At 45.5% G+C, this 27,751-nt stretch overlaps 1 protein-coding gene across 7 annotated transcripts in view; it reads right to left on the reverse strand.

Moving 5' to 3' along the window:
• APLP2 (amyloid beta precursor like protein 2) overlaps window positions 1-27,751 on the reverse strand; it is a 66,033-nt gene that overhangs the window by 13,515 nt on the left and 24,767 nt on the right. For 4 of the 7 annotated variants that reach the window (XM_056543717.1, XM_056543715.1, XM_056543716.1 and 1 more), the window contains exons 2-11: window positions 20,074-20,247; window positions 19,861-19,990; window positions 15,977-16,089; window positions 14,006-14,202; window positions 13,712-13,920; window positions 12,070-12,237; window positions 6,819-6,949; window positions 6,316-6,390; window positions 5,985-6,143; window positions 5,268-5,396 (exon numbers count right to left, since the gene is read on the reverse strand). In XM_056543717.1, the coding sequence (XP_056399692.1) occupies window positions 5,268-5,396; window positions 5,985-6,143; window positions 6,316-6,390; window positions 6,819-6,949; window positions 12,070-12,237; window positions 13,712-13,920; window positions 14,006-14,202; window positions 15,977-16,089; window positions 19,861-19,990; window positions 20,074-20,247 (1,485 nt within the window). The remainder of the gene's footprint in view (window positions 1-5,267; window positions 5,397-5,984; window positions 6,144-6,315; window positions 6,391-6,818; window positions 6,950-12,069; window positions 12,238-13,711; window positions 13,921-14,005; window positions 14,203-15,976; window positions 16,090-19,860; window positions 19,991-20,073; window positions 20,248-27,751) is intronic. The other 3 variants (XM_056543719.1, XM_056543720.1, XM_056543718.1) reach the window with 1 other exon arrangement.

Here is a 27,751-nt window from a genome sequence, read left to right on the forward strand (position 1 = left end):
TACTCCGGTGAAAAACTTTTTTTTATTTATTTATTTATTTTTAGATCAACTGGTGCCAGAAAGTTAAACAGATTTGTAAATTACTTTTATTTTATTTAAAAATCTTTACCCTTCCAGTACTTTTTAGCAGCTGTATGCTACAGAGAAAATTGAATTCGAGTAGAATACAGACATAGCGCACATCTACAATCTTGTATAATGATCTGATTGCTTCTCAGCATAATATCAAAAACTAACAGGTTGTTAGTATACATTTTTGATCAAAAAGTACAAGCCCACTCGCCACGTCAAGGCCACCTATTCAGAGTGGGTCCCTAACGTCCCTAGCATAAAATGGCGCAGCACCAGGCGGCGACCACCACCGCCGCGACACAGGTGCCCACGGGGGGGGGGGGGAGCGACCCACTGGCAGAGCGGCCCCAATGCCTCTCAAACCAGTCTATAGGCCGCACCCGCCCGCAGACACAGCACCACGGCAGCAACAGACGCCGCCCCGCACCACACCAGTGTGAACAAGGTGTAATGGCTCACTTACCTTGCTCTCCCAGTCAGACTGGGAGGCTGCTAGGAGTGAAATGGCCCTGTTGTGGTTAATTACCACCTATATAGGTTTAGGCTGTGGGGGGTGGGGAAGAGTGCAGCACATGTTCAAAAAAACAAAAAAAAGGGGGAAGAAAGAAATCACAATATGAATTCGAGTAGAATACAGACATAGCGCACATCTACAATCTTGTATAATGATCTGATTGCTTCTCAGCATTGGTGAAAGCAGTAGTTAGCTGCACATGGGCCATTTCTTTCCTAGCTGCCTCCCAGTCTGACTGGGAGAGTATGGTAAGTGAGCTATTACATCCCTGTTCACACTGGTGTGGTGCTGTGCGGTGTCCGTTGCTGCCGTGGCGCCGTGTCTGCGGGGGGTGCGGCTCATAGACTGGTTTGAGTGGCATTGGGGCTGCTCTGCCAGTGGGTCGTTCCCCCCTGTGGGCATTGGCGTCGCGGCGGTGGTGGTCGCCGCTCGGTGCTGCGCCATTTTATGCTAGGGACGTTAGGGACCCACTCTGGATAGGTGGCCTTGACGTGGCGAGTGGGCTTGTACTTTTTGATCAAAAATGTATAATAACAACCTGTTAGTTTTTGATATTATGCTGAGAAGCAATCAGATCATTATACAAGATTGTAGATGTGCACCATGTCTGCTTTTCTACCCGAATTCCTACAGAGAAAATTATTTTCTTTTCTTTTTGAATTTCTTTTTTGTCTTGTCCACAGTGCTCTCTGCTGACACCTGATGCCCGTATCAGATATTGTCCAGAGTAGCATAGGTTTTCTATGGGGATTTTCTCCTGCTCTGGACAGTTCCTGATACGGGCATCAGGTGTCGGCAGAGAGCACTGTGGACAAGACAAAAAAGAAATTCAAAAAGAAAAGAATTTCCTCTGCAGCATACAGCTGCTAAAAAGTACTGGAAGGGTAAAGATTTTTTTAATAGAAGTCATTTACAAATCTGTTTAACTTTCTGGCACCAGTTCATTAAAAAATAAATAAATAAATAAATAAATAAAAAAATTGTTTTCCACGAGTTCTCCTTTAAGGTCTACTCTGGTACACTGTGGCCTGCATTACACTTTGTGATTTTTAATTTTCTTTTTTTTTTATTATTTTTTGGGGGGTGTCATAAAATACTGCACACATTTTATGGTGCAGATGATGGAAAAATAACATCCAGAGGATCAGTCATGCAGCCACTTCTGACCACCAGGGGGTGCCGCTGATCTACAGAGTCAGAGCACAAAGCCAATATGGACGATAAAACAGTGGCTCAGTCCTTTCATTCTGTTTTCACAGAATCAAAAGATCTTTCCACCAGAGAAGCCGACACCTTCTTTGCATCTATGAGAGACAGAGGATGCAGATGCAGGGAAGCATTCACTGACAGGTGGGGGATTTACATAATGAAGTAACACCAGTCTTCCGTACAGACAACAAGCCTCCTGTAGGATGACCTTGGATGACAGCGCTGCAGATGAGAGCGGCCCCTGGGGTGGACACGGGGGGCTGTCAAATCAGAGCACAGCAAATTCGTGATGAAGGGGACGATGCTACATGACAACAGAGGCGACCACGGGGCACACGAGCCCCCGGACCGAGGAGGAGACTGCACATTATTTAGTGCATTACAGGAAAAAAACTGTGCAATAGTCTGCAGGAATGTGGACGACTCCCCTCCACCGCAGTACTGCGTAACCCATCATTATCTCCATTGTAATTATCGGACATTTCCCACCCATCTCCTGTGCGCAGCAAAAGAACCCAGGAAACTCTATCCGTATCCTACACAAAGCTCCAGACAGAGCCATTATACTGACACAAAGGAACGCTCCATAAAGATTGGGTGCAGTAAACATGTGACTAAGGTTGTAATTTTATATCCACTGCAAAACACAGTATACAGGTCATATATAGAGCGAACTTACAGTAAATTCGATTTGTCACGAACTTCTCGGCTCGGCAGTTGATGACTTGGGCTGGGTTCACACTACGATTTGAACTACGGTTCCCGTATGCGGCTGGGAGGAGGGGGCGGGGCTTAATCGCAGCGCCCGCACTCAGCCATATTCGGGAAGTGTAGTTAATGTATGTCTATGAGCCGACCGGAGTGAACCGCAGCCTCCGGCCGGCTGCTTTTTCGTCCGTATGCTGTTTCCCGACCGCAGGCAAAAACTTAGTCGACCACGTTTTTGCCTGCGGTTGGGAAACCGCATACGGACGAAAAAGCAGACGAGTATATGCAATGATAAATACCCCCCCCCCCCCCATGTGTGGAGCGCTTCTAAAAAGACCTGCAATCAGCAAGTGCTGATGTCTCAAAGAAAACAGTAAGTAATGCGCTCCGCCACCATGGTGTATACACACTGAACACGCAAGACTCCATTGTGAATATAAAACATGAAGCGCGGTTAAAGTTTGCTGCACAACATTTGGTAAAGCCAGTAAAATACTGGGAGAATATAGGGGGGAGATGTATCAAAACCTGAGCACAGGTAAAGTTGCCCAGAACAACCAATCAGATCGCTTCTTTCATTTTTCACCGGCCTTATTAAGAATGGAAGAAGCGAGCTGATTGGTTGCTATGGGCAACTTGGAATCTACACAGGTTTTGATAAATCTCGCCCATAGTGCGGTCAAATGAGAGCAAAATGGAACCATAATGGATGCCATAATATGCACCATGTTTGGAGGAGAAATAGCGCTGCACATCACCCTAAAAACACCAGAACAACAATGAAGTCCGGAGGTGGGAACATCATGGTGTGAGGCGGCTTTACACCAAATGGTACCGACAAACGTCATAACTGAAGGAAGGATGAATGGGCAAATATACCGACACATTGTGACAAAAAATCTGCTGCCATCTACCAGGATGATGAAGATGAACAGAGGGCGGACATATTGTCAAGACAACTTTCCTCTGCACAGGTTTTGATAAATCTCCCTCAATGATCCCAAACACACAGCCAAGGAAACTCTCAAATGGTTTCATTGAAATAAAATAAAGCTTCTAGAATGGCCCAGACAATCCCCTGACTAATATCCCATTAAAAAGGTTTATGTGGAAGACTGAACCAATGTCCCCCCAGAGCAATGCACGTGACTAGTTTCTCCATTCAGGGGGTGTTTTGAAGCTGTCATTACCAACAAAGGCTTTTGTACCAAGTATAAAATAAATATCAGTAATCGTGTTCAATACTTATGTCATTTCACATTGTTACATATAACTTCATTCCTGAGCTAGTTTTGGTTTCTTCGTATGTATGTTTTAGGCCGGGTTCACACCCCGTTTTTGCAATACAGTTCCCGTAGGCGTTTTTTTTTTATGAAAAAAAACCTGATTCCTCAAAACCTGACTAATCTGTGTACAAAACGTGCGTACCAATTTAAATCCTTATACGGTTTGAAAAATTATGTCTGGTTGAATCCGTTTTTTTAAGAAAAAAAAAAATATACCGTATTTATCGGGGTATACCACGCACCAGCCTACAACACGCACCCTCATTTTACCAAGGATATTTGGGTAAAAAAAGTTTTTTACCCAAATATCCTTGGTAAAATGAGGGTGCGTGTGTGTGCATGCGTATACCCCGATACACCACCAGGAAAGGCAGGGGGAGAGAGGCCGTCGCTGCCCGCTTCTCTCCCCCTGCCTTTCCTGGGGTCTAGAGCCCTGCTGCTGCCGCCGCTTCTCTCCCGCTGGCTATCGGCGCCGCTGCCCGTTCTCTCCCCCTGACTATCGGCGCCGGCAATGGGGCGCCGACCCCCATAGTCAAGGGGAGAGAACGGCCAGCGGCGCCGATAGCCAGGGGGAGAGAAGGGCCGGCAGCAGGGCTCTAGACCCCAGGAAAGGCAGGGGGAGAGAAACCGGCAGCGCTGGCGGTCGCTGCAGTTCATCGATTTAAAGCACCTGCTTTAAATCATTGAACTGCAGTGGCTTATCGGCGTATAACACGCAGGTGAAAAAAATTTTAGTCTAAAAAGTGCGTGTTATACGCCGATAAATACGGTATACGTTTTTAACTTTTCATTCCATTATGAATAAAGTTTCACTTGTTTGATTGAAATTCCAAGAAAACAAACTGCAAACTCAAAAAACGTACGGCAAAAACCGGATGGAACCGTACGCACATACGGTTCCCATCGACTCCCATGTTAAAAAAAATAAGTATACCTTTTAATACGGTTTTTCACCCGGACCAAAAACCGTGGTAGGCTACGGTTTTGGGTATGGAAAAAAAAACGACAAAACCTTACAGGATGCAAAACTGACACAACCTGATGCATCTTTGGGCATACAGTTTTCAATGGAGAGTCAATGCATACGGTTTTCAACATGGTTCCATACGGTTTTCAAATTGAAAACGTATAAAGGAACTGTATTGCAAAAACGTGGTGTTAACCCAGCCTTACTTGGGTTGTTACCAAAATCTGGTGAACATTTAATGTCAATAAGGACCTTTGGAAATATATTCAGTGAGAAATATGGTGGCGTGTTCAATACTTATTTCACATGTGTGACTTGTATACTGGTGTGGACATTACAGATGTGGATAAATAACCTATCAATACCGTCCCCAGAGCACATACACTCCTCTTCTATGTCCCCTTTAGAGTAATTGAGAGTTTCTCAAATTTCCCAGTGAACACTGCGCTCACTTTGGGTCACACAAAACATATGTAGCAGAGCCCTTATAGCGGGTGACAGTCACTCTCACCTGGGATTTCATCTGTGCTGCTTTTTCAGGGTCCACGGTCAGGACGTGCTGATAATGGCGGATGGTGTGCAGCCTGTCCTTGTTTTCTGCCCGCACATATCTCTTCAGTGCTTGAAGAATACGATGAGGCTGGAAGTGAACAAAAAGACAAATCACCTGATCAAAAACCATAAAATGCAGCAGCCATTAAAGGGGTACTCTGCCCCTAGACATCTTATCCCCTATCCAAAAGATAGGGGATAAGATGTCTGATCGCGGGGGGTCCTGCTGCTGGGGACCCCGGTGATCTGCCTGCTGCACCCCGGCATTTGTTTACAGCATTCTGTGCACGCCGGAGGCTCGTGATGCCATGGCCACGCCCCCTCAATGCAAGTCTATGGGTGAAATCACGCCCCCTCCCATAGACTTGCATTGAGGGGGAAGGGCCATGACGTCACGAGCAAAGTTCGGACGTCTAGGGTGCCACAGCCAAGAGAGGGTCTCCAGCGGCAGGACCCCTGCAATCACATCTTATCCTCTATTTTCTGGATAGGGGACAAGATGTCTAGGGGTGGAGTACCTCTAAAAATAATGGTGGGACCAAAAGTCAAACCCCATCCATGGCAGGTTAAATCCATTAAGACATATAGATGAAGCAGGCCCTCGAAATAGACAGTGCGAAGGTCTGTGTGCACAATAATTGGGAGATTGACTATTCAGACAGATCTGTTCACTCACGCGAGGGGAGTCGGCCTGCAGGGCTGACAGGTAGTTCTCCAGAGCAACGCGGCGCTTGTCATTCAGCATGGCCTCCACGCGCTCCAGGTGAGTCTCCACCAGCTGCTGCTTCTCATGGGCGGCCTCCTTCTCCAGAGCCTTGACTGTGGCCTGATAATGCTGCAAGACAAGGAGGAAATTATCCTCATACTACAAGATCAGGGTGCCCCCCCCCCCCCTCTTATTACGTCCCATTTATAAAGTTAGCAGTTCTTTTAGGACTGGCCTGTAAGCGATTCTCTTCTACATACACAATCTATAGATAACATACATAGAGTCTGTATTGCGTTACCTGCATCAGTGTCTGCTTCTCAGCCTTGGGCAGGTTCTTTGCCTGGCGCTCCGCATCCTCCCATTCCTTTTTGGCCTGAATAGAACAAAGCACAACAAAGCCATAAATCATAAAAGGCCCTGATGTACTAAGAGTGGAGTTTCTTTTCCTTACCCCTATGTTTTGCTTTATTTTTAATTTTTTTACTTTTAAACCGCTCTGAGCTGTAGGGTTTCCAGAGCTCAAATCCACCACATTTAATGTGGGAACATTAGTAAATATGTTGGGATTTTTTTTTTTTTTTATGTCGGGGACAAGACCCCTTTTCAAGGTTTTCTGAGTAAAATGGAGAGTTGGTCGGATTTTTATGGCCGCAAATTCTGGCGCACAAAGCATATAACACAATTTGGGCGCAGAACCTTAGAAAAACGTGTCAGGATTACATTAGTTAATGACCCCCAAAGTGTCTGCTCCTCCAGCAGTCACAACTTGTAAGAACCTCGCCACAACCACTGCTTACTCACCCGGTCCATGCGGTTGCGGTGTCGGACCTCCAGTTGCTCTTTAGCTTTCTGGAAGCGTGCGTGCTCATTGTCATCTGCTGGGGTCTCCAGATAGATGTCCACATCGTCCACCGGGGCGGGGGTGCTGGGAACTGAAGGAGGAACAAGACTCCCTATTATTGTCAACTAGGAGGCCTCAACATCTGGACATAGGGAGAGGAGTGCGATGGAGAAAACAGCAAAGCAGCTGTGAACGAGTATACAGCACAGTGTAACCGCCATGATACAGACCGCCATTAATGGTGCAACTCTATGTACTAACTATAAAACAAAAATAGAGAAAAAGAAACATGGCCGCACATCCACAATTTGTGTTTTGATCTAATTGCTTCTCAGCATAAATTAAAAAACGAACAGGTTGTTAGTATAGATTTTGATCAAAAAGTACAAGCCCACTCGCCACGTCAAGGCCACCTATTAAGAGTGGGTCACCAACCGCCAGGCTGCGGCCACCACCACCGCAACACCATACCCTCAGGGGGAGCTACCCAGTGGCCAGGCAGCCCAACTGCTGCCTGACCAATCCCCTGGCTCCGGGTCACACCACTCCACAGACAAAGGATCACAGAAACAATGGCCGCCACAGTGCAACCACACTTATGTGAATACCTACCAAGTGCTCCCTGCCAGACAGCTGGGAGAATGCTAGGAAGAAACCCTTATGGAGTCTAGTGCCCGGCGCTACGCCAGTGTTAAGTTAGGGACCCACTGACTAGGTGGCCTTGACGTGGCGAGTGGGCTTGTACCTTTTTGATCAAAATGTATAACAACAACCTGTTAGTTTTTGAAATTATGCCGAGAAGCAATCAGATCATTATACAAATGGTGGATGTGCGGCTGAGTTTCTCTATTTTTGTTATGTATGTACTAACGATCTTCTGCTTAATTGTGTTCTGGTCCAGAGATCCATTATGTCTCACAGAGCTACAATCCCTATTCTGCTGCTATACACAATGTTTTGTAACAGCAGAATAGTGACTGCAGCCCTGGAGGTGAGACACGATGTAACTCTGGATCAGTCCGTGTTAAGATGTTTTCTTTGAGACATTCTCTATCTAGAACCTGCGCTCTGTGCAGACTGTGGGGGCGGCTGCACACCTAGTAACCGTAGATATTGTTTTCCCAGCGTCTGGTACAGACCGAGCTGTCTGCTCCGCCGCCCACTAAGACAGGAGGAGATCGCCTGGTATCGACCATGTTCATCATAAACATACGGGGGGAGATTTATCAAAACCTGTGCAGAGGAAGAGTGGTGCAGTTGCCCATAGCAACCAATCAGATTGCTTCTTTCATTTTCCACAGGCCTCTTTAGAGGCCTGTGGAAAATGAAAGCAGCAATCTGATTGGTTGCTATGGGCAACTGCACCACTCTTCCTCTGCACAGGTTTTGATAAATCTCCCCCACGGTGCCCATCAAATTAACAGAATGCGGCAGACAAAAGCTCAAATCCTCTCAGCCAGTCAGCAGAACTAACAGTGGTCACATGACACACAACTTGAAGTGTGCCTCTGATGTGTCTAGGCGGCAGGATAACGGTTTACATTTTGAGGCAACCGCATAGCTTAAAGGGGTGCTCCGATGGAATTTTATTATTATTTTTTTTTTAAATCAACTGGTGCCAGAAAGTTAAAAACAGATTTGTAAATGACTTCTATAAAAAAATCTTAATCCTTCCAGTACTTATTAGCTGCTGAATACTACAGAGGAAATTCTTTTCTTTTTGGAACACAGAACTCTCTGCTGACATCATGACCACAGTGCTCTCTGCTGACATCTCTGTCCATTTTAGGTACTGTCCAGAGTAGGAGAAAATCCCCATAGAAAACGTGTGCTGCTCTGGACAGTTCCTAAAATGGACAGTAGATGTCAGCAGAGAGCACTGTGGTCATGATGTCAGCAGAGAGCTCTTTGGTCCAAAAAGAAAAGAATTTCCTCTGTAGTATTCAGCAGCTAATAAGTACTGGAAGGATTAAAAAATTTTAATAGAAGTAATTTACAAATCTGTTTAACTTTCTGGCACCAGTTGAGTGAGATAGATAGAGAGAGATAATAAATATATATATATATATATATATATATATATATATATATATATATATATATATATATATATATATATATATATATATATAAAAATTATATATATTATATATAAAAAAAATATATATATATATATATATATATATATATATATATATATATATACATATATATATAAAAATATATATAAAAAATAAATTATATAATATATATATATATATAAAAAAAATATATAAAAATATATATATGAAAATATATATATATATAAAAAAAAATAATACATTACCCCTTTAAGCCAGTGCTTCCGAAACAGTGTGCCTCTAGCTGTTGCAAAACTACAACTCCCAGCATGCCTGGACAGCCGAAGGCTGTCCAGGCATGCTGGGAGTTGTAGTTTTGCAACAGCTGGAGGTACCCTGGTTGGGAAGCACTGGCTTAAGACTTGCCCCGAGACAAATGCGATCAGTAGACTTCAGAAGTTCCTTGTAAGTCTATAGGACTTCTGGCAAAACAGTCTCCTGATCATGTTAGTCATGGACTATATGCAGTTGCCACAGAAATTAAACAGATATCCTGCTACTGGGACTATTTTTGTAGGTACTCTAACACAAAAGGGCAGGGCTCAGCCCTCATGAGGTCATGGGTTAACTGCTAAGATCACCGACACATCACAATATGGCTGCCTTACTGCAGGGGCGCTGTCAGTGTACTGTATACTCATCCCTTTATACACAGGTTAGAGCCGCACAGTCATGGAGGTTACAGGGAATAACTGATCATTCCCACACACTGGGGGTAGTAGTCCTTTTTAGACAATGCAGGCAATAGATAAAAAGCTTTAAAAAAGGAAGGAAAATAGCAAACATTGTGAACATGAAGTAGCGTCAGACACACAAATAACCAGAAATAGTATCATCCATCCAGGCTACATAATTACCTGATACTGAGGAGAAACTGGACGTCCTGAGAATGGTCACAGCACAGCGCCCCCCACCATAAGCTGGCCATATACATGAGCCAATAGGTATACACGAGCCAATAGGTAAACACTCATCCAAGACCCCCCCCCCCCCCATTCATATACACTCTGGGCTCCAGTGTATTATGTTCTAATTGGGGAACGGGGAATAACCTGCAGCCAGACCCCCCCCCCCCCCCCCCCAATCCACTCTCCAAACTACCTGAGCCAATAGAAACACAAATTCGTCTTCCCCCATCATCTGCCATCAGGGGAGAGCTCAGGCTCCCCCATAAACATTAGATGGTGGGATGGGTCCATCATCAGGTTTGGCCGACATTCATCTGTGTATAACCAGCCCTGACTAGAGAGGAACACGGTCGGCAGGGGAGGAAAACTCAACATGGAGACCAGAGGCTCCTCTACAGCGTACAAAGGGGATCGGGCAACAAGAGCAGCATAGTCGAATCTCCAGTGATCAGCGCTGCCCCTGCCCCCTCTATTATGTATAAATATCTATTCTCTGCACCTCAGAGCATCAGTGCACTAAACCCAGACACATCGGACCTGTAATAATGCTACGTTCCTCCTCAGTTTTATCATGTGAAAGCCGGACAGTCTAATGTGCATCTCCATCTCTGAGCAGCAATGTAATGTCTCTTCTCTACATGTTCTGACTAAAAGCTTTTATTCTACGCCAAAGCCATACTATTCTGCTGGTGGGGTTACTGTGTACATACATTACATTACTTATCCTGTACTGATCCCGAGTTATATCCTGTATTATACTCCAGAGCTGTACTCACTATTCTGCTGGTGGGGTTACTGTGTACATACATTACATTACTTATCCTGTACTGATCCTGAGTTATATCCTGTATTATACTCCAGAGCTCCACTCACTATTCTGCTGGTGGGGTCACTGTGTACATACATTACATTACTTATCCTGTACTGATCCTGAGTTATATCCTGTATTATACTCCAGAGCTCCACTCACTATTCTGCTGGTGAGGTCACTGTGTATATACATTACACTACTTATCCTGTACTGATCCTGAGTTATATCCTGTATTATACTCCAGAGCTGTACTCACTATTCTGCTGGTGAGGTCACTGTGTACATACATTACATTACTTATCCTGTACTGATCCTGAGTTATATCCTGTATTATACTCCAGAGCTGTACTCACTATTCTGCTGGTGAGTCCACTGTGTACATACATTACATTACTTATCCTGTACTGATCCTGAGTTATATCCTGTATTATACTCCAGAGCTGTACTCACTATTCTGCTGGTGGGGTTACTGTGTACATACATTACATTACTTATCCTGTACTGATCCTGAGTTATATCCTGTATTATACTCCAGAGTTGTACTCACTATTCTGCTGGTGAGGTCACTGTGTACATACATTACATTACTTATCCTGTACTGATCCTGAGTTATATCCTGTATTATACTCCAGAGCTGCACTCACTATTCTGCTGGTGGAGTCACTGTGTACATACATTACATTACTTATCCTGTACTGATCCTGAGTTATATCCTGTATTATACTCCAGAGCTGCACTCACTATTCTGCTGGTGAGGTCACTGTGTACATACATTACATTACTTATCCTGTACTGATCCTGAGTTATATCCTGTATTAAACTCCAGAGCTGTACTCACTATTCTGCTGGTGAGATCACTGTGTACATACATTACATTACTTATCCTGTACTGATCCCATGTTATATCCTGTATTATACTCCAGAGCTGCACTCACTATTCTGCTGGTGAGGTCACTGTGTACATACATTACATTACTTATCCTGTACTGATCCCATGTTATATCCTGTATTATACTCCAGAGCTGCGCACTCTATTCTGCTGGTTCACCTGCACGTAGACCTTTAACCACAGACCCTTATACTTGTAATTCAGAATACAACAGATACTGGATTATGCGGAGGTTGAGGCATGGACAGATGCGGCGCAACAAGCAGACGGGGAAGAGCAGCAACCTCCACAAAACTGCAGACATGGGGCTACACATTAACCCTTTGATTTAAGGGTGAAGCGCTAGTTACGTTATTTGCTATGCAAGCTCAAAAGGTGCTTAGTGCATTGATTAGTGATTGCAATCATCTCTGCCATATAAAGGGTGAACAGACTGGCAGTGGCTGCACCACAATCGCCCTGGTGAGCACCGGCCCCACTTACTGATCACTTTACACACGGCCATGCAATACGTCTCAGACTGAAAATTGTTCCTGTTGCCGCCACAGCCGCCATAAACAAACCGGACACACTTTTTCTGCTTGATGTCGAAGTACCAGCGAGGGAACATGGCACGGCACGGACCAGTGACGGCCTCTTGGGAGCAGACAGCTGTGAGAAGATGGGTGACAAAGAGCTGAGCGAGGGAGGAGGGGAGACTGATCTCATTGGTCACAAGTCTCCCCCTCCTCCCACATGTTCACATGTTCTGCACTGGCACATCACCGCTGTCCTCTCCAGGTCACATACCTGCACTGCGTTTGTATGGGGAAGGGGAAAACACATTCAAATGATCAAGCACTAAAGGGGTACTCCGGCCCTAAGACATCTTATCCCCTATCCAAAGGATAGGGGATAAAATGTCTGACCGCTGGGGACGCCCGCAATCTTGCATTCGGCACCCGCCTCTTTGAGCTGCACGCCACGGTGCCAGCTCACAAACTGACGGGTGCCGACCACGGGGCCGGAGTATTGTGAATTCACGACTCCACCCATGTACGACGTCACCCCTGCCCCCGTTATGCAAGTCTATGGGAGGGGGCGTGACGGTCGTCACGCCCCCTCCCATAGACTTGCATAACAGGGGCAGGGGTGACATCATACAGGGGCGGCGGCACGTCACGATACTCTGGCCCCACGGTCGGCATCCGGCAGTTTGTGAGCTGGCAGCCCGGCCTGCAGCTCAAAGAGGCGGGTGCCGAATGCAAGATTGCGGGGGTCCCCAGCGGTCAGACATCTTATCCACTATCCTTTGGATAGGGGATAAGATGCCTTAGGGCCGGAGTACCCCTTTAAAAACTACAACCACCATTAGTTTTGTGATGGGTTCTGAATGTCAGATCACTATGGGAGTTGTAGTTTGGAAACAGCTGGAGAGCCACAGGATGGGGAAACTGTTCTGCAACAGGTCCATGTTTCAGCCCCTGTCTATATATGATAATTTCCATTCATAGACCTTGTCTAGTTCACACAGCTTAATAGTTGTTATAATACATGAGGGAAAAAGCCATCAGCCTTGTGTTAAGGACAATAGAGATTAACTTTAAAAGGGGTTATCCAGGAAAAAAAACTTTTTTATAAATATATATCTATCAACAGGCTCCAGAAAGTTAAACAGATTTATAAATTACTTCTATTAAAAAAATCTTAATCATTTCAGTACTTATGAGCTGCTGAAGTTGAGTTCTTTTGTAAGTGCTCTCTGATGACACCTGTTTCGGGAACTGTCCAGAGTAGAAGCAAATCCCCATAGCAAACCTCTTCTACTCTCTGCTGTTCCCCAGACAAGCAGAAATGTCAGCAGAGAGCATTGTTGCTAGACGGAAAAGAACAACTCAACTTCAGCAGCTGATAATTATTGGAAGGATTAAGATTTTTTAAATAGAAGTACTTTACAAATCTGTTTAACTTTCTGGGGCCAGTTGATCATGGTAGAAAAAAAATAAAAAATACAAATGTTTTCCATGAATACCCCTTTAAACCTAGCAGCAGCACAAGTACGGATATACAACCTCTCAGCTATGTGAACAGGACCAGGTCATGAGTATTTGGAGTTGGCACCGGTGGACACTTCTCTGGGCCTTACCTTTCACATCCGTGATGATCTCCTTGTCGGAGAGAGTCTTGCCCTTGGTGGGCTGTGCAGACGGCTCTGTGGTTGTCTCATCGTTGTAGTCCTCATAGTTATCGTAATAATTGTGGGCTCCCACCACATAGTCTTCATCTTCCACCTCCTCTTCCTCATCCTCCGCTGCAGCTGTGAAGTCCTCCACGTCGGCCTCGGTTGGGAACTCGCTGTAGAGCAAAGGGAAAAAGCTTGAATTGGAACAAGAACAAAAGACGGGGGAAAAAAGCGCGAACGCAGCTGCGAAGTACCCACCTCTTATAAGAATCGTAATCATCTTCCTCTTCTTCCTCCTCCTCCTCATCATCGTCCTCTTCATCCTCCTTGGACAGTGGTTCTTCTATCCTCTTAGCCTGCGGGCAGCAGACGTATTCTGTGCCACGGAACTGGTCGACGGCACATGGGAGCAGCATCCCATAACTGTGGAGGACCATGACCTCCGTCATACAAGCCTGTAAGGGTAAAATCCCAGACGTCAACGGATGTCCGATCAACAATGCAGGATAGGCTGTTACCATCAGTGCAACATTCTCATACACTATCTGTTTTCAAGATCTCTGCTTGCTGTCTAAATGTTAAGTGTCTTTAGTGCTTTCAACGGATTAAAAGTGTTCCTGCTACTGTGATCCCTACAATAATCATGAGATCGCACTGATACACTGCTACCAGCTGTGAGACAGGATCAGGGGTTCTAAAGCATTACTGTCACTTGAAAAAAACTAACATACGAAATGTCTTTTAAAGTGGTACTCCGGCTCCATGACATCTTATACCCTATCCAAAGGAAAGGGGAGAACATGTCTGATCGTGGGGGGTCCCGCTGCTGGGGACCCCCGCAATCTAGCATGCCGCACCCACCTGTAAGTACTGCCGGAAGCGCTAGAGGTTCGCTGTCTTTTTCCTCCCGACCACAGGGACAGATTATTGTGACATCATGACTCCGCCCCCTCGTGACGTCACACCCTGCCCCCTCAATGCAAGTCTATGGGAGGGGGCGTGACGGCCGTCAGACATCTTATCCCCTATCCTTTGGATAGGGGATAAGAGGTCTTGGGGCCGGTGTACCCCTTTAAGGACATTTTATTTCTGTGGTAAGTTATTGATTATGAGGGTCTGGATGTCCTTGAGGGTCCCTAGCCTTAGGCATTGGTATAATTTGGTAGACAAAATTATGAAATATTAAAATATTATCCTGTAGAGGTAATAAGAAACAAGAATTAAGGCTAAATAAGATCTGGGATGGGTGGAAGAGAGAGTAGAGAGAACTAAATACATAAAACATCCTGAAAAATGTAAGTATTAAAAAAAAATATATATATATATAAATTTTATTATATATATATATATATATATATATATATATATATATATATATATATATATATATATATATATATATTTATTTATTATTTTTTATTTTAGTTTTTTGTACCCCCCCCCCCACCTCCCGCCCGGGTGTCGGACGTTGTGTGGGGTAGGAAAGTGGGATGAATATTGTGATCTATAAGAATATTCTGTGGCTTTTTTTCATATACATGAACAATGGAAAATAATAAAGATTTATAAAAAAAAAAATGAGAAAAAAAATAATTTAAAAATTACGACGTTGTCCAGACATGTCAAAAGTTTAGATGGTACCAGGTCTCCGAGTCCTCAGATCCGCTGTGATCGCAAGTAACCTGACTCTTTCAATGCATTGGCAGTGTTACTATGGCAGTGTTTTCCAACCAGTGTGCCTCCAGCTATTGCAAAACTACAACTCCCAGCATGCCCGGAGGGCCAAAGCTGGGAGTTGTAGTTTTGCAATAACTGGTTGCACCCTGGTTGGGAAACACTGATCTATGGAGTGAAGAGGCAGGCCGGAGATTGAAGCACACTTCAAAGGGTTATAACTCATGATCTAAACTTTTGGGATGTCTGGACACAATAGCAAAAAAGTTTATTCTGTTGACAGAAAGCAGAGATCTCAGAATTACAAAGGTCCACATTTACCAATCTGCCAAGGAAAAAAAAAAAGGCTAAATTGGCCATAGCAACCAATCACTGATCAGCTTTCATTTCTCAGCTTTCTCTGGTGAAATGAAAGCCGAGCTGGGATTGGATGTTATGGGCAAATCAAACTGGCAAAAGGTAATGCTGCAGAACTGGTTATCGTGCAGCGAGTAAGTTGTAACCCTTTCAGCACTGTATCTGGTGACTTCACAGGTAAATCTGGTAAGAGTTTACCTCACGGGCAACATTCTGCCAGTGCTGGTGGCTCTCGCACATGTCCATCCGCTCCTTATGGAAGAACTTGCATTTCTCAGGAACCAGGAGAACATCGCTGACAAAATCCCCCACTGAAAATACAAAAAAATAATTCAAAATTAAAATAAAGTGAAGGTGAATAAAGATAGGGGAATACAAACTCCAGCTCCGGGGGGGGGTCTTACACCCCACCCCCTCACCACATCTGCACATGGAAAAATCACAACAATGTGACTATTTGAAGAAAACATACGAAGTCATACAGCGGTGCCTCGTGTAGCCCCAAATTCACTGTTCAGGAGATCAGAAAAGCTGGATACTTTCGGAGATGTGACACACTATTACTTTCCCTTCCTTGTACCTGCACCACCAGAGCTACGATCCCCTGTCCGGCACTTTCGGGTTTGAGGACATAAATCACATGCCAGCTCAACCAAAACAGCAGCCGTAAGGGTGTCATGCCTAAGCCAGTGATTTCCTGAGCGGATTTGTGAGGATCAGTCACCAAACCCGGTAGCGCCAGACGGAGGAGCGGAGCGCAGTTACACTGGTGTCATCATGAGAGTGAGGAAGGTAAATTTTGTTGTTGTTGGTAAAATTTATTTTTATAAAATTTTTTTTTTTTTACTTAAAGTAAAACTGTCAGCTTTCTCCCCCCACACTAACCAGCGGTACTGGCTGGTAGTGCGGGGGACGCTGACCAGTTTGATGCTTACCATGCCCAAATCCACCGTGCCGTTCGGCCATGATCTTCTATTTTCAGTATATGCTAATTAAGTGCTAACTGGCACCAGCCGGGCTAACTGGCACTCTGAGATCAGCGCCGCCCAGCTCATCAATATTCCTCCCCTCTCTCTTCATTACAGAGTGGGGAGAAGAGGGAGAGGCGGAGGGAGGGGAGGAATATTGATGCACTGGGCAGAGCTGCGGCCTGGCGGCACCGACGTCACAGGGCCAGTTAGCACTTCATTAGCATATCTGGAAAATAGAAGATTAGGGCCGAACGGTGGGGTGGATCCAGGCACGGGTAAGCATCAAGTTGATCAGCGTCCCCCGCACTACCAGCCAGTAACACTGGTTAGTGCGGGGGAGAAAGATGACAGTTTTCCTTTAACCCATCCCTGACCAGTTTTTGGGTGCGTTCACACGTTATTTGTTCTCGCGGGTTTTCCGCTGCGTATTTGAAAGTGGGTGGGCTCTTCTCGGCTGTCCGTAGCAGATTTTCCGCGGCGGAATTTACGCTGCAGAAAATCCGCCGCAGTCCCTACTGACTTTAATGGGGCTAGCGGCGGATTTTCAGCAGCATAAATTCCTACGTGGAAAATCTGCTGCGGCCAGCCAAGAAGCCCCCGCCCACTTTCAAATACACAGCGGAAAACCCGCAAAGACAAATAGCGTGTAAACTCACCCTTTAAAAAGAAAACTTGTTGGCTGGACAAACGCCTTTAGGGTGTATTCACACGTACAGTATTCTGCACAGATTTGATGCGCTTTGTTCAGTCATTCCGTTTGCAATGAAATCTGCAGCAGAATACTGTACGTGTGAATAAACCATTAATAGAATAATTGCATCCATATCCAATTGCTCCTCAGCCGGAAGAGGTGTCCGCAGGTGACGTGAAACTAGTCGCCTCTCATTGGCGTGCCCCGTGTCTGAGAGCTTGCCAACTCTTGCTCCCCGCTACGGAACTTTGTTTTATCCGTTTCACTGCTAAGGAATTAAAGTCTCTGAGACGCTGCAGAAACATTGGGGCGAGTGCGACTTCATTCATTTCCTCTTATGGTTACTAATTATACAGATTATAGCGTCCTATCGGAACCGCATGGTTCTACAGTTATACTTTATATTCTAACTCATTATTCTATTACATTATCACTGCGATGATCTTACACGTCATGTTAGTGGTTGTGGTCAGTGGTTCCCATTACCGCTAATTGAGGAATTGTACCTTAAAACAATAGCAAGTCCAATCGGCGCTAACTCGTGAGAGCGCGCCACAACCACTAATGTAAGAGCCGTCTCATATAGTTATTATATAATTATTATAATGTTACATAGTTATGTCATTACGTTATTATTTTACATCATCGGTATTATATGGTTACATCCTTCTATTACATCAGTATATCATCATTACATTTATCTACATCAGTGTTTCCCATCCAGGGTGCCTCCAGCTGTTGCAAAACTACAACTCCCAGCATGCCCGGACAGCCTTTGGCTGTCCGGGCATGCTGGGAGTAGTAGTTATGCAACAGCTGGAGGCACCCTGGATGGGAACACTGATGTACATAGTTAGAATACTACACCCTTTTCTGCTTGTGCTGTTATATCATATGGTTCTATCGTTCTATTGTTACATCGGCCCCTGAACAGCCGCGTCATGAATAATCAATTCTTTCCTATTCTCCATCCTGTTTTCACCGGACACACCGATCCAGCAGAAGAGGTTGTCTGTAAATGACTACAGGCATAAGAAGATACCTGTGGACTATTAAACAGCTCTCCCCTCCACCTTCCGACCTTGGCAGAGGCTCTGACCACATAAATTGTGGTGCGGCTCCTGGCAGTACAACGTATGTAAATCCTACAGAGGGGGTTCTGCAACCTCCAGACGTGATTGACAGGCGCACTGCAATATGTGCGCTAAGCGAGAGTTTACAAAAAAAAAAAAAAACAGACCGCTCATTTCTCTAGGTGAGGGAGGGCATGATCTAGAGGATTCGCTGAATATAACCTATCTGAAGACCTCCAGATGTTGCAAAACTACAACTCCCAGCATGCCCGGACAGCCTTTGGCTGTCCGGGCATGCTGGGAGTTGTAGTTTTGCAACATCTGGAGGTCCGCAGGTTGAAGACCACTGCTCCGTTGCTGCCGTGGCGCAGTGTCTGCGGGGAGGTGCGACCCATAGACTGGTTTGAGTGGCATTGGGGCTGCTCTGCCAGTGGGTCGTTCCCCCAGTGGGCACTTGTGTCGCGGCGGTGGTGGTCGCCGCCCAGTGCTACGCCATTTTATGCTAGGGACATTAGGGACCCACTCTAAATAGGTGGCCTTGACGTGGCGAGTGGGCTTGTACTTTTTGATCAAAAATGTGTACTAACAACCTGTTAGTTTTTGATATTATGCTGAGAAGCAATTAGATCATTATACAAGATTGTAGATGTGCGACCATGTCTGTTTTCTACCTGAATTCCCACTGCTCTATATCGTGCCTAGATGTTATTATAGAGGAGGATCCTTGGGCTGTGTACTATAAGGCAATTCAAGTGTGACTTACCCACCAATCACAGCAGAATCCCCCCCATCTCTACCTGTTGCAGAACCCCTGCTTGTCCAAACTATAAAAAATAAACAAACACACTTCAAGTGCCATGAACCTATTCCTGTCTTCAACCAGTCATGTGATCCTTTTAAAGCAGATAATTGGCTGTGCAGGGGCCTTAAAATCCTGAACTATAAGGCTAGGTTCACACTGCGGAATCTCCGGGCAGAAAGTTTCCGCCCGGAGATTTCGAGAGCGGCCAGCACCGACTGAATCAGTCGGTGCTAGGACCGTGCGGACACTGCAGTCTCCAATAGACTGCAATGTGTTCCGCGAGGATTTCTGCCTGAAGAATGAGCAACGCCATTCTTCAGGTGGAAATTTCCAAGCGGATTTTCCGTTCACAAGTTCCAAAGTGTGAATTTGTGAACGGAAACCCATTCATTACACTATACATTTTAGCAAGCGGAATTTCTGCCTGCAATTTCAAAGTGGAATTGCAGGCGAAAATTCCATAGTCTGAACCTAGCCTAAGAGTAAATCACAGGAAGAGTCTGAGAGCAAATGACTACTGTCCTGGCAGTACGGGAGAAACTAACCCAGACACTTGTAGGGCAGGACGATGTGGCTGTGTCCCTTGCAGTTCTTCTTGCCCTTCTTGCACCAGTTGTCGATGCTCACTGGCTGGTTGGCCTCCACCACATTTGTGATCTGAAATTCGGGGTACACCTGGATTTGGGAGCAGAAGAGAAAGCCATGAATTGTGCTCTCCAGACCGAGTCCCTCCCCGACCCATAACAGACCCCACTCACCTCCTGGCAGTACTGCAGGATCTCCTCCTTTGTCTGAAAGCAGCTCTTGCTTCCTGAAGGATCTGGCTCCCATTTTCCGGTCTGAGCATTGACATGCATGTTTAGTTTACCGCAGAACATTGCGACTTGTGGCTCGGACACTGCGAACCCAGCAGCGGCATTGGCAGCCAGGGCCTGTAGGGAGAAAAACCATGAGATATTTAGGATGAGTGCTAAATAATAATGGATGATTGATGGGCAGTGCAATACAGCCCGTTTTATATACCAAAGCTGCATTCTCAATTCTGCATCTAAAATCTCCCAGCACTCCCTGCTCGCTTATTGGTATGGAGCTTCGTCTAATTATTTGCATTTTAGGAAATGTCGTATTTAAAACAGAGAGAGGAAAAAAAAAAAAAAAAAAAAAACACCAACAAGCACCAACCAAACACCACCAACAACCAAACACCACCAACCACCAAACACAACCACCACCACACTAAAAAAAAAGGGGACATTCGCACTACAGAATCTCCACCTGGAGATATGTCTGCCGAAGCGCACGAAAATGAATGCACTGTCTTCATAAACGGCAATGCATTTCTAAGGGGATTACGACGAAAGAATGAACATGTCCATTCTTTCGCCAGAGTTAAAGGAGAACTCCGGTATGGGTGGGAAAAAACAACTTATCCCCTATCCTAAGCATAGGGGATAAGTGTTAGATCGCGGGGGTCCGACAACTGGGGCCCCCCACGATCTCCTGTACGGGGACCCGGCTCGCTCCTGCTCAATGCAGGAGCCAAGCGTTTTCGACCACAGCCGAAGCTGCGGCCGACACGCCCCCTCCATTCACTCCTATTGCAGGGCCGGAGATTGCCGAAGGCAGAACTCAAGCCCTGCCATAGAAGTGTCTGGAGGGGGCGTGTCGGCCGCAGCTTCGACTGTGGTCGAAAACACTCGGCTCTTGCATTGAGCAGGAGCGAGCCGGGTCCCCGGACAAGAGATCGCGGGGGTCCGACAACTGGGGCTAACACTTATCTCCTATGCTTAGGATAGGGGATAAGTTGTTTTTTCCCACCCATACTGGAGTTCTATTTTAAGCAGTCCAGAATTAGTTTCACCGCGGAAATTCCGTAGTGTAAAAACAATGGGAGGCTGCTGCACAGTATCTTCCAAACCTCAGTCCACTGCTCAGAAAATACGTAGTGTGACCTGACTGACCCAGCTTCAAATATCAACTAGCAGAATTGTGAGTGCAGCTCTGGAGTTTGACCACTCACTAAACTCAATATACATTAAATAAGCACTGTCAGATCCATAAAACTTTTCATACGTTGTTACTAATAAAACTAAAGACATTTTGTAATATGATTGTTGAAATGATTTTGAATATTTAATAAAGAAAATGGCTCCTGAAAATCCCACGACTAGGGGATCCCATACCTACTGGGACACTAACCAGTCCTGCAGCAGCCTCAGGCTTGTCCATGAGTCATAGACTAGAGATGACTCATGGACAAGGCTGCATGAGCAGAGGCACCAATCACCGCCCACCACCACAAGGGCCCCCTTCCCCCAAGAGGATTTCTAACACTGTAAGCTAATGAGGTATTTTTTTATCATAAATAAAAGGGGCTATAGGCATAAAAAAATATAGATGGTACATGGTCAGGATTCGGTACATTCGGTACAAGTTAAAAAAAAAAAATTGTGGGATCTGACAGGTACGCTTTGCAGCCTCCGCCATCAGCAAATCCACTACTCATCCTGAATTACATTACGTCATCTACTCTAATCAGATCCAAAGCTGCATTCACGGCTTTCATGGCAGTCCCTGGAGACGTATGGCATATTATCTATCACAACTCTGCTCCCACAATGCAATGCTCTATATTGGAAAGCAGCAGAATTATGACCATAGCTCTGAAGGGACTGCAGTACAATACTTGGTTTGGTGGTGCTCTTTGTGCCTCAGTAACCTATAAACCTTTAATGTTCGAATAAGCCGCGTGCAGTTTCTCCATCCGGCCCCCTGAGTTGCAGAGAATTCTGGGAAATGGTGGTGATCGGTTCTGATGTTCTTCACACCTCTACACATGCAAAGTGATGAATAGGACTGGGGCACCACAGCGGCTGTCATGGTGGCAGTATTGGACCGCAGAGAAGACGCTAGAACCATTAGATTTTCATTTTCTGCCTTTTGAGGCAGGATCGGATTTGTTGCTTTAACTCTCTGCCAGAACGAAAATCTTTTTCGGCTCATGACCTAAATTGTAATCGTCCCCTTCATGTTGGCAAATGCTTTGTAAGCTGATCACATGGGACGCCACGGCCGCGGGGACGGCCTAACACCCTAATCCCTGGCTCACAAGACTAAGTGCTCTGCGCTGATCAGAACACAACAGCTTGTGGAAAACCAGGGACCCCGTGGTGGTGGGGGGCCGGCAAACAAGGGGTCATTGTGTCCATTAGGTGACATGTAGCGGAGGCACCAGAGGTGAAAAGATCATCCTAAAATGCTGTCACCTCACCAGGTGTCACAAAGGGGCAACTGTACACGGCCCGGGAAAATCTGCTCCATATACAGTGGGCCCCAGCATTCTGCACAACTGGTGCCAAAATTGAGGCCAGGGGCTAGTCATGTGACAGTTTGCTAATTACAAAGGCGAATATTCAGACATTTTTCCATTCCCGCTGCATCATAATTCATGCTCTATAGACCAAGCACTCAAAGAAGTACTCCACTGGCCAGCGTTCCGAACGCTGTTTTTGCGCTGTGGGGTGATTTTTGCGCTCGTGATGTCATGGTCACGCCCTCTCAATGCAAGTCTATGGGAGGGCGCCATCCCATAGACTTGCATTGAGGGGGCGTGACCATGATGTCATGGGGGCGTGGTCAACCCCTGCAGCGCAAAAAACAGCGTTCGGAACGCTGGCCAGTGGTACCCTTTAAAAGAGCACTCCTATAAAAATATTCTCTGACCAAAGGGACCCGCACATCCTTTAGAATGGGCCCCATCTCTCCCTGTGCATGGAGTAGCGTGTCAGGAGCGCTGTACTCTGGTATCTCCAGTGACCGTACATGTAGCACGTGCAGACATGCCGCTCAATACACGGAGAGACGGGGCCAGTTCTGGTAATCGTGGAGGGCCCCAGAGGTTGGATAGGGGATAAGTTTTAAGATAGTGGAGGACCCCTTTAATTGCTTGACCTGGTGAGTTGGGGAGAGTTTCATGGCAGCCGCTCTATATAAAAGAAGAAGCGTGTGTTATGTAAATCCCTGGGGACCCCTCAGGTGCTGCTGCGCCCCACCTATAGATGCAGCAGCCAAAGCCCACTCTCCTTCCCATTCACACAATGCATTACAATAACCTTGTCACAGATCCGGGATGTGCGGATCAATAGTTGATTATGCAGCAGAGGCAAGGAAGGGGGATGGGCAGCTGGGCTCGCAGTCTATCCCTGCACACAATATATCAGGGCCCACTAATCGCCCCAAGTCTGGACCCCAAAGCAGCGGTCACCCAGCTCTACAGTAATCCCGAATGGCATTTATCTGTATTATGTGGCCACACCCCCTGCAGCAGAGCAACATCCAGAGTAGAAAACACCAAAAAGAACCGCCAAATAAATGTGTGCCCCAGCTAGGAGGGAGCAGTGTGTTCATTCCATCTCCCACAATTCCATTCACCCAACCTATACCACAGACATGGAGCCAGGGTCAAGAGGCCAACAATAAATGTAATGTAGAAAAGTCTGTATCCCCAATATCTGCCTAGACTGCTGCCCAATCATTCCAAGGATCAATAGTCTATATGTAAGGCTATGATGTATGTGATGCACCAGCAGAATTGTGATCAAAGCTCTGGAGGTGACTGGAGCATAAGACCTCATGTAACCGCTCTGGAGGTGACTGGAGCATAAGACCTGATATAACAGCTCTGGAGGTGACTGGAGCATAAGACCTGATGTAACAGCTCTGGAGGTGACTGGAGCATAAGACCTCATGTAACAGCTCTGGAGGTGACTGGAGTAGATTTCCTGCATCTTGATATCTCCGTGCCGTTACATAAGACTCTTGTGAGCACTTGAGAGTCTGACACAAACAATCCGCAGATCTCTATACACAAACCACAAGATCCCACTTGAGCTGCAGCCGCACGTTACGACACAACCCAGTAAATCTTATTATAGATGCCAGACGTCCAGTCACATACAGAATGGCCCACCATAGGCCGGACATCACCCAACATCCCGCAACTAAGGGGGAGGGTGGTAAACCAAAACTTCATGGAAGAACGAGGACTGAAAAACACCTTATAGGGACCTTTAAAGGGGTACTCCGGTTAAAAGCTTTTTTTTTTTTTTTTTTTTTTTTTTAAATCAACTGGTGCCAGAAAGTTAAAACAGATTTGTAAATGACTTCTATTAAAAAATCTTAATCCTTCCTGTACTTATTAGCTGCTGAATACTACAGTGGAAATTCTTTTCCGTTTGAAACACAGAGCTCTCTGCTGACATCATGAGCACAGTGCTCTCTGCTGACATCTCTGTCCATTTTAGGTACTGTCCAGAGTAAAAGGAAATCCCCATAGCAAACATATGCTGTTCTGGACAGTTCCAAAATGGACAGAGGTGTCAGCAGAGAGCACTGTGGTCATGATGTCAGCAGAGAGCTCTGTGTTTCAAAAAGAAAAGGATTTCCGCTGTAGTATTCAGCAGCTAATAAGTACAGGAAGGATTAAGATTTTTTAATAGAAGTAATTTACAAATCTAAAGAAATCTGATGTGTGCAGCTCACAACCCACGTCCGAGGTATATGTGGTTAAAAAGATCAGTCCCCACTGATCGACAAGGATATGAAATAGTAATAATGTATTAACCACACCTCAAGGACGATGCACAGTGAACAAAAATTATAGACAGTTATACAATGTTGTTCACAAAATAAAATCAGTTTAAAAATTAAATTCATAAAACATCACTAGACTGATGAGCAATAGTGTATATGATATTTTACCATTGGGCCCTAATGGTGTATATATAGGTAAGAATAGCACTGCTGTTAGGTTATCGGCCGATTATCCGGCATAAACTGTTAGTCCGGCAATAATGTGAAACAGTCTTTGGTTAACAGACTAAGCTGTTCAAGAATATTAAGGGATTAGTTGTCCCTCACCCTGTCCGCTGGTCTCCGTACTGCGATGGGCCAAAGATGGTAAAGTTGATGTGGTAGACGTTGATTGAAATGAGTCTATTGGCGGGGCTCTGGCATGGAGCTCCCATGACGGAGGTCCGTAGCGGCGGCGTGCGGCTGTGTTGGTATCGGACCTCAAACAAAGGTCCGATACCAACGCACGCCGCCGCTTCGGACCTCCGTCATGGGAGCTCCATGCCAGAGCCCCGCCAATAGACTCATTTCAATCAACGTCGACCACATCAACTTTACCATCTTTGGCCCATCGCAGTACGGAGACCAGCGGACAGGGTGAGGGACAACTAATCCCTTAATATTCTTGAACAGCTTAGTCTGTTAACCAAAGACTGTTTCACATTATTGCCGGACTAACAGTTTATGCCGGATAACCGGACGATAACCTATCAACAGCTTAACAGCAGTGCTATTCTTACCTATATATACCATTAGGGCCCAATGGTAAAATATCATATACACTATTGCTATATCAGTCTAGTGATGTTTTATTAATTTAATTTTTAAACTGATTTTATATTGTGAACAACATTGTATAATAAAGTTTTGCATTTCTATCAATCAAATTGTCTATAATTTTTGTTCACTGTGTATCGTCCTTGAGGTGTGGTTAATACATTATTACTAATTTACAAATCTGTTTAACTTTCTGGCACCAGTAGATTTATTCCGGCCTTAGACATCTTTTCCACTATCCAAAAGGATAAGGGGGTAAAAGATTCTTATCGCAGGGGTCCCACCGCTGGGATCCCCAAGATCTCGGTGCAGCCCCCGGCTTTCTGTGCCAGACGCTGCCTCCAAGACGTGACGTCACGCCCCCTCCATTCATGTCTATGGGAGGGGGCTTCACGCCCCCTCCCATAGACATGAATGGAGGGGGCGTGGCGTGACATCACGAATCTGAGGCAGCGCCCGGCACAGGATGCCGGAGGCTGCACCAAGATCGTAGGGGGACCCCTGCGATCAGACATCTTACGTAAGATGTATAAGGACGGAATACCCCTTTAATGCTGATAATCTAGCCAAACAGGTGGCAACATGGGGAGGAAAGGAGCAGGAATATTAGGAGAAGGAGGCACGATTGCCAAATGACTGTATTTGCAAAAATATTTTACTTGACATGCCCTGCATGTTTTCCTGCATGAATTGAGATGAAAATACCCCTTTAAATTAATATAAGCAGCTCCACTAAACTGATAAAGAGACAGATCAGCCTCCATCCGCTGCACATGTTCCTTTAACATATCAGCATGACACAGCAAGGGTTAAATCATCCACACAAGGGAGAATGTCAATCCTGCAGGATTACAGTGGAACCAGTCGGACAGGTTCATGGGCCAACACGCACCCATCTCCCGCCAAAATGGATGACACATTAATGAGAATTCACACAAAAGTATGTAAGGTCATTGTGAGAGTCTCTCAATGTTCTCAAAAGGTGGTATCACCCAGCTTTCCACACCCCCTGAATGGTACAGAAGTAATTATGCACACCCTTCTCATTCCCATTGCAGCGCTTGTGTCAGTATTTAATGAAGTTCTGTGATTCTATTCATGAACCAGGAAGCTCAGGATAAACAGAACTAAGAGCTAATGTACTAAAATAGAGAAGAGAATTGTGGGAGGACAAACGAGAAAGAAAAAAAATATGTCACCCCCATCCACCAGAGATGAGGGGCTGCCCGAGCCGATAAGCGTCCAGTCCACATCTCCACCAAGGGAAGGGGGGCCACAATGACAGAGCTTCTGGAGGATCCAGGCCTCAGAGGGAAGATATTTAGAGCGGACAGATCCAGATCACCAGGAGAGAGCTTCCGGGGCCAAGATGACATTAACCTAATAACCCAGAAATGAGAACCTAAGGTACAAGGAGATTCTTCTTGTAGAAACCTCCCATTGATGTTATTAGAATTCTGCTGCTTAGTTCAGGCGTCGAAAGTTCTGTAGCAAAACTTCCAAAGTGGAATTGGACAAGGCATGAATCCGCACGGAAAAGCCCAATATCAATATATTGAATTTTGGCGCTTTACCACCGCCCCCCCCCCCTCCCCCTCCACGGCCCCCTTTTTAAAGTGTACCTGTCGTCAACAAAAACTTTATATAATGTACCGTAGATAACATTATATGTATATTTGTAAGATACATAGGTTAAAATATGGGTATATTTATGGGTGGAAAAAATGCTGTCCCTGCAGCTATTGCCTGTGTGTCTCTATGAGGAGTCCAAATACAGGAAGTGAGGGCAGGACAAGCAGGGCTCTGTGCAGGCTCCTGGATTGTCAATCATTCTGATGTGCTAGTCCGTAACATGTCACAGAGCCCCGGCTTGTCCTCAGTGCACAGAGCCCCGGCTTGTCCTCAGTGCACAGAGCCCCGGCTTGTCCCCCCTCACTTCCTGTATTTGGACTCCTCATAGAGACACACAGACAATAGCTGCAGGGACAAAAATATACACATTTTTTAACCATTGTATATTACAAATAT

This window comes from Hyla sarda, chromosome 10 (genome assembly GCF_029499605.1).
Source record: "Hyla sarda isolate aHylSar1 chromosome 10, aHylSar1.hap1, whole genome shotgun sequence".
In the NCBI taxonomy this organism is placed as follows: domain Eukaryota; kingdom Metazoa; phylum Chordata; class Amphibia; order Anura; family Hylidae; genus Hyla; species Hyla sarda.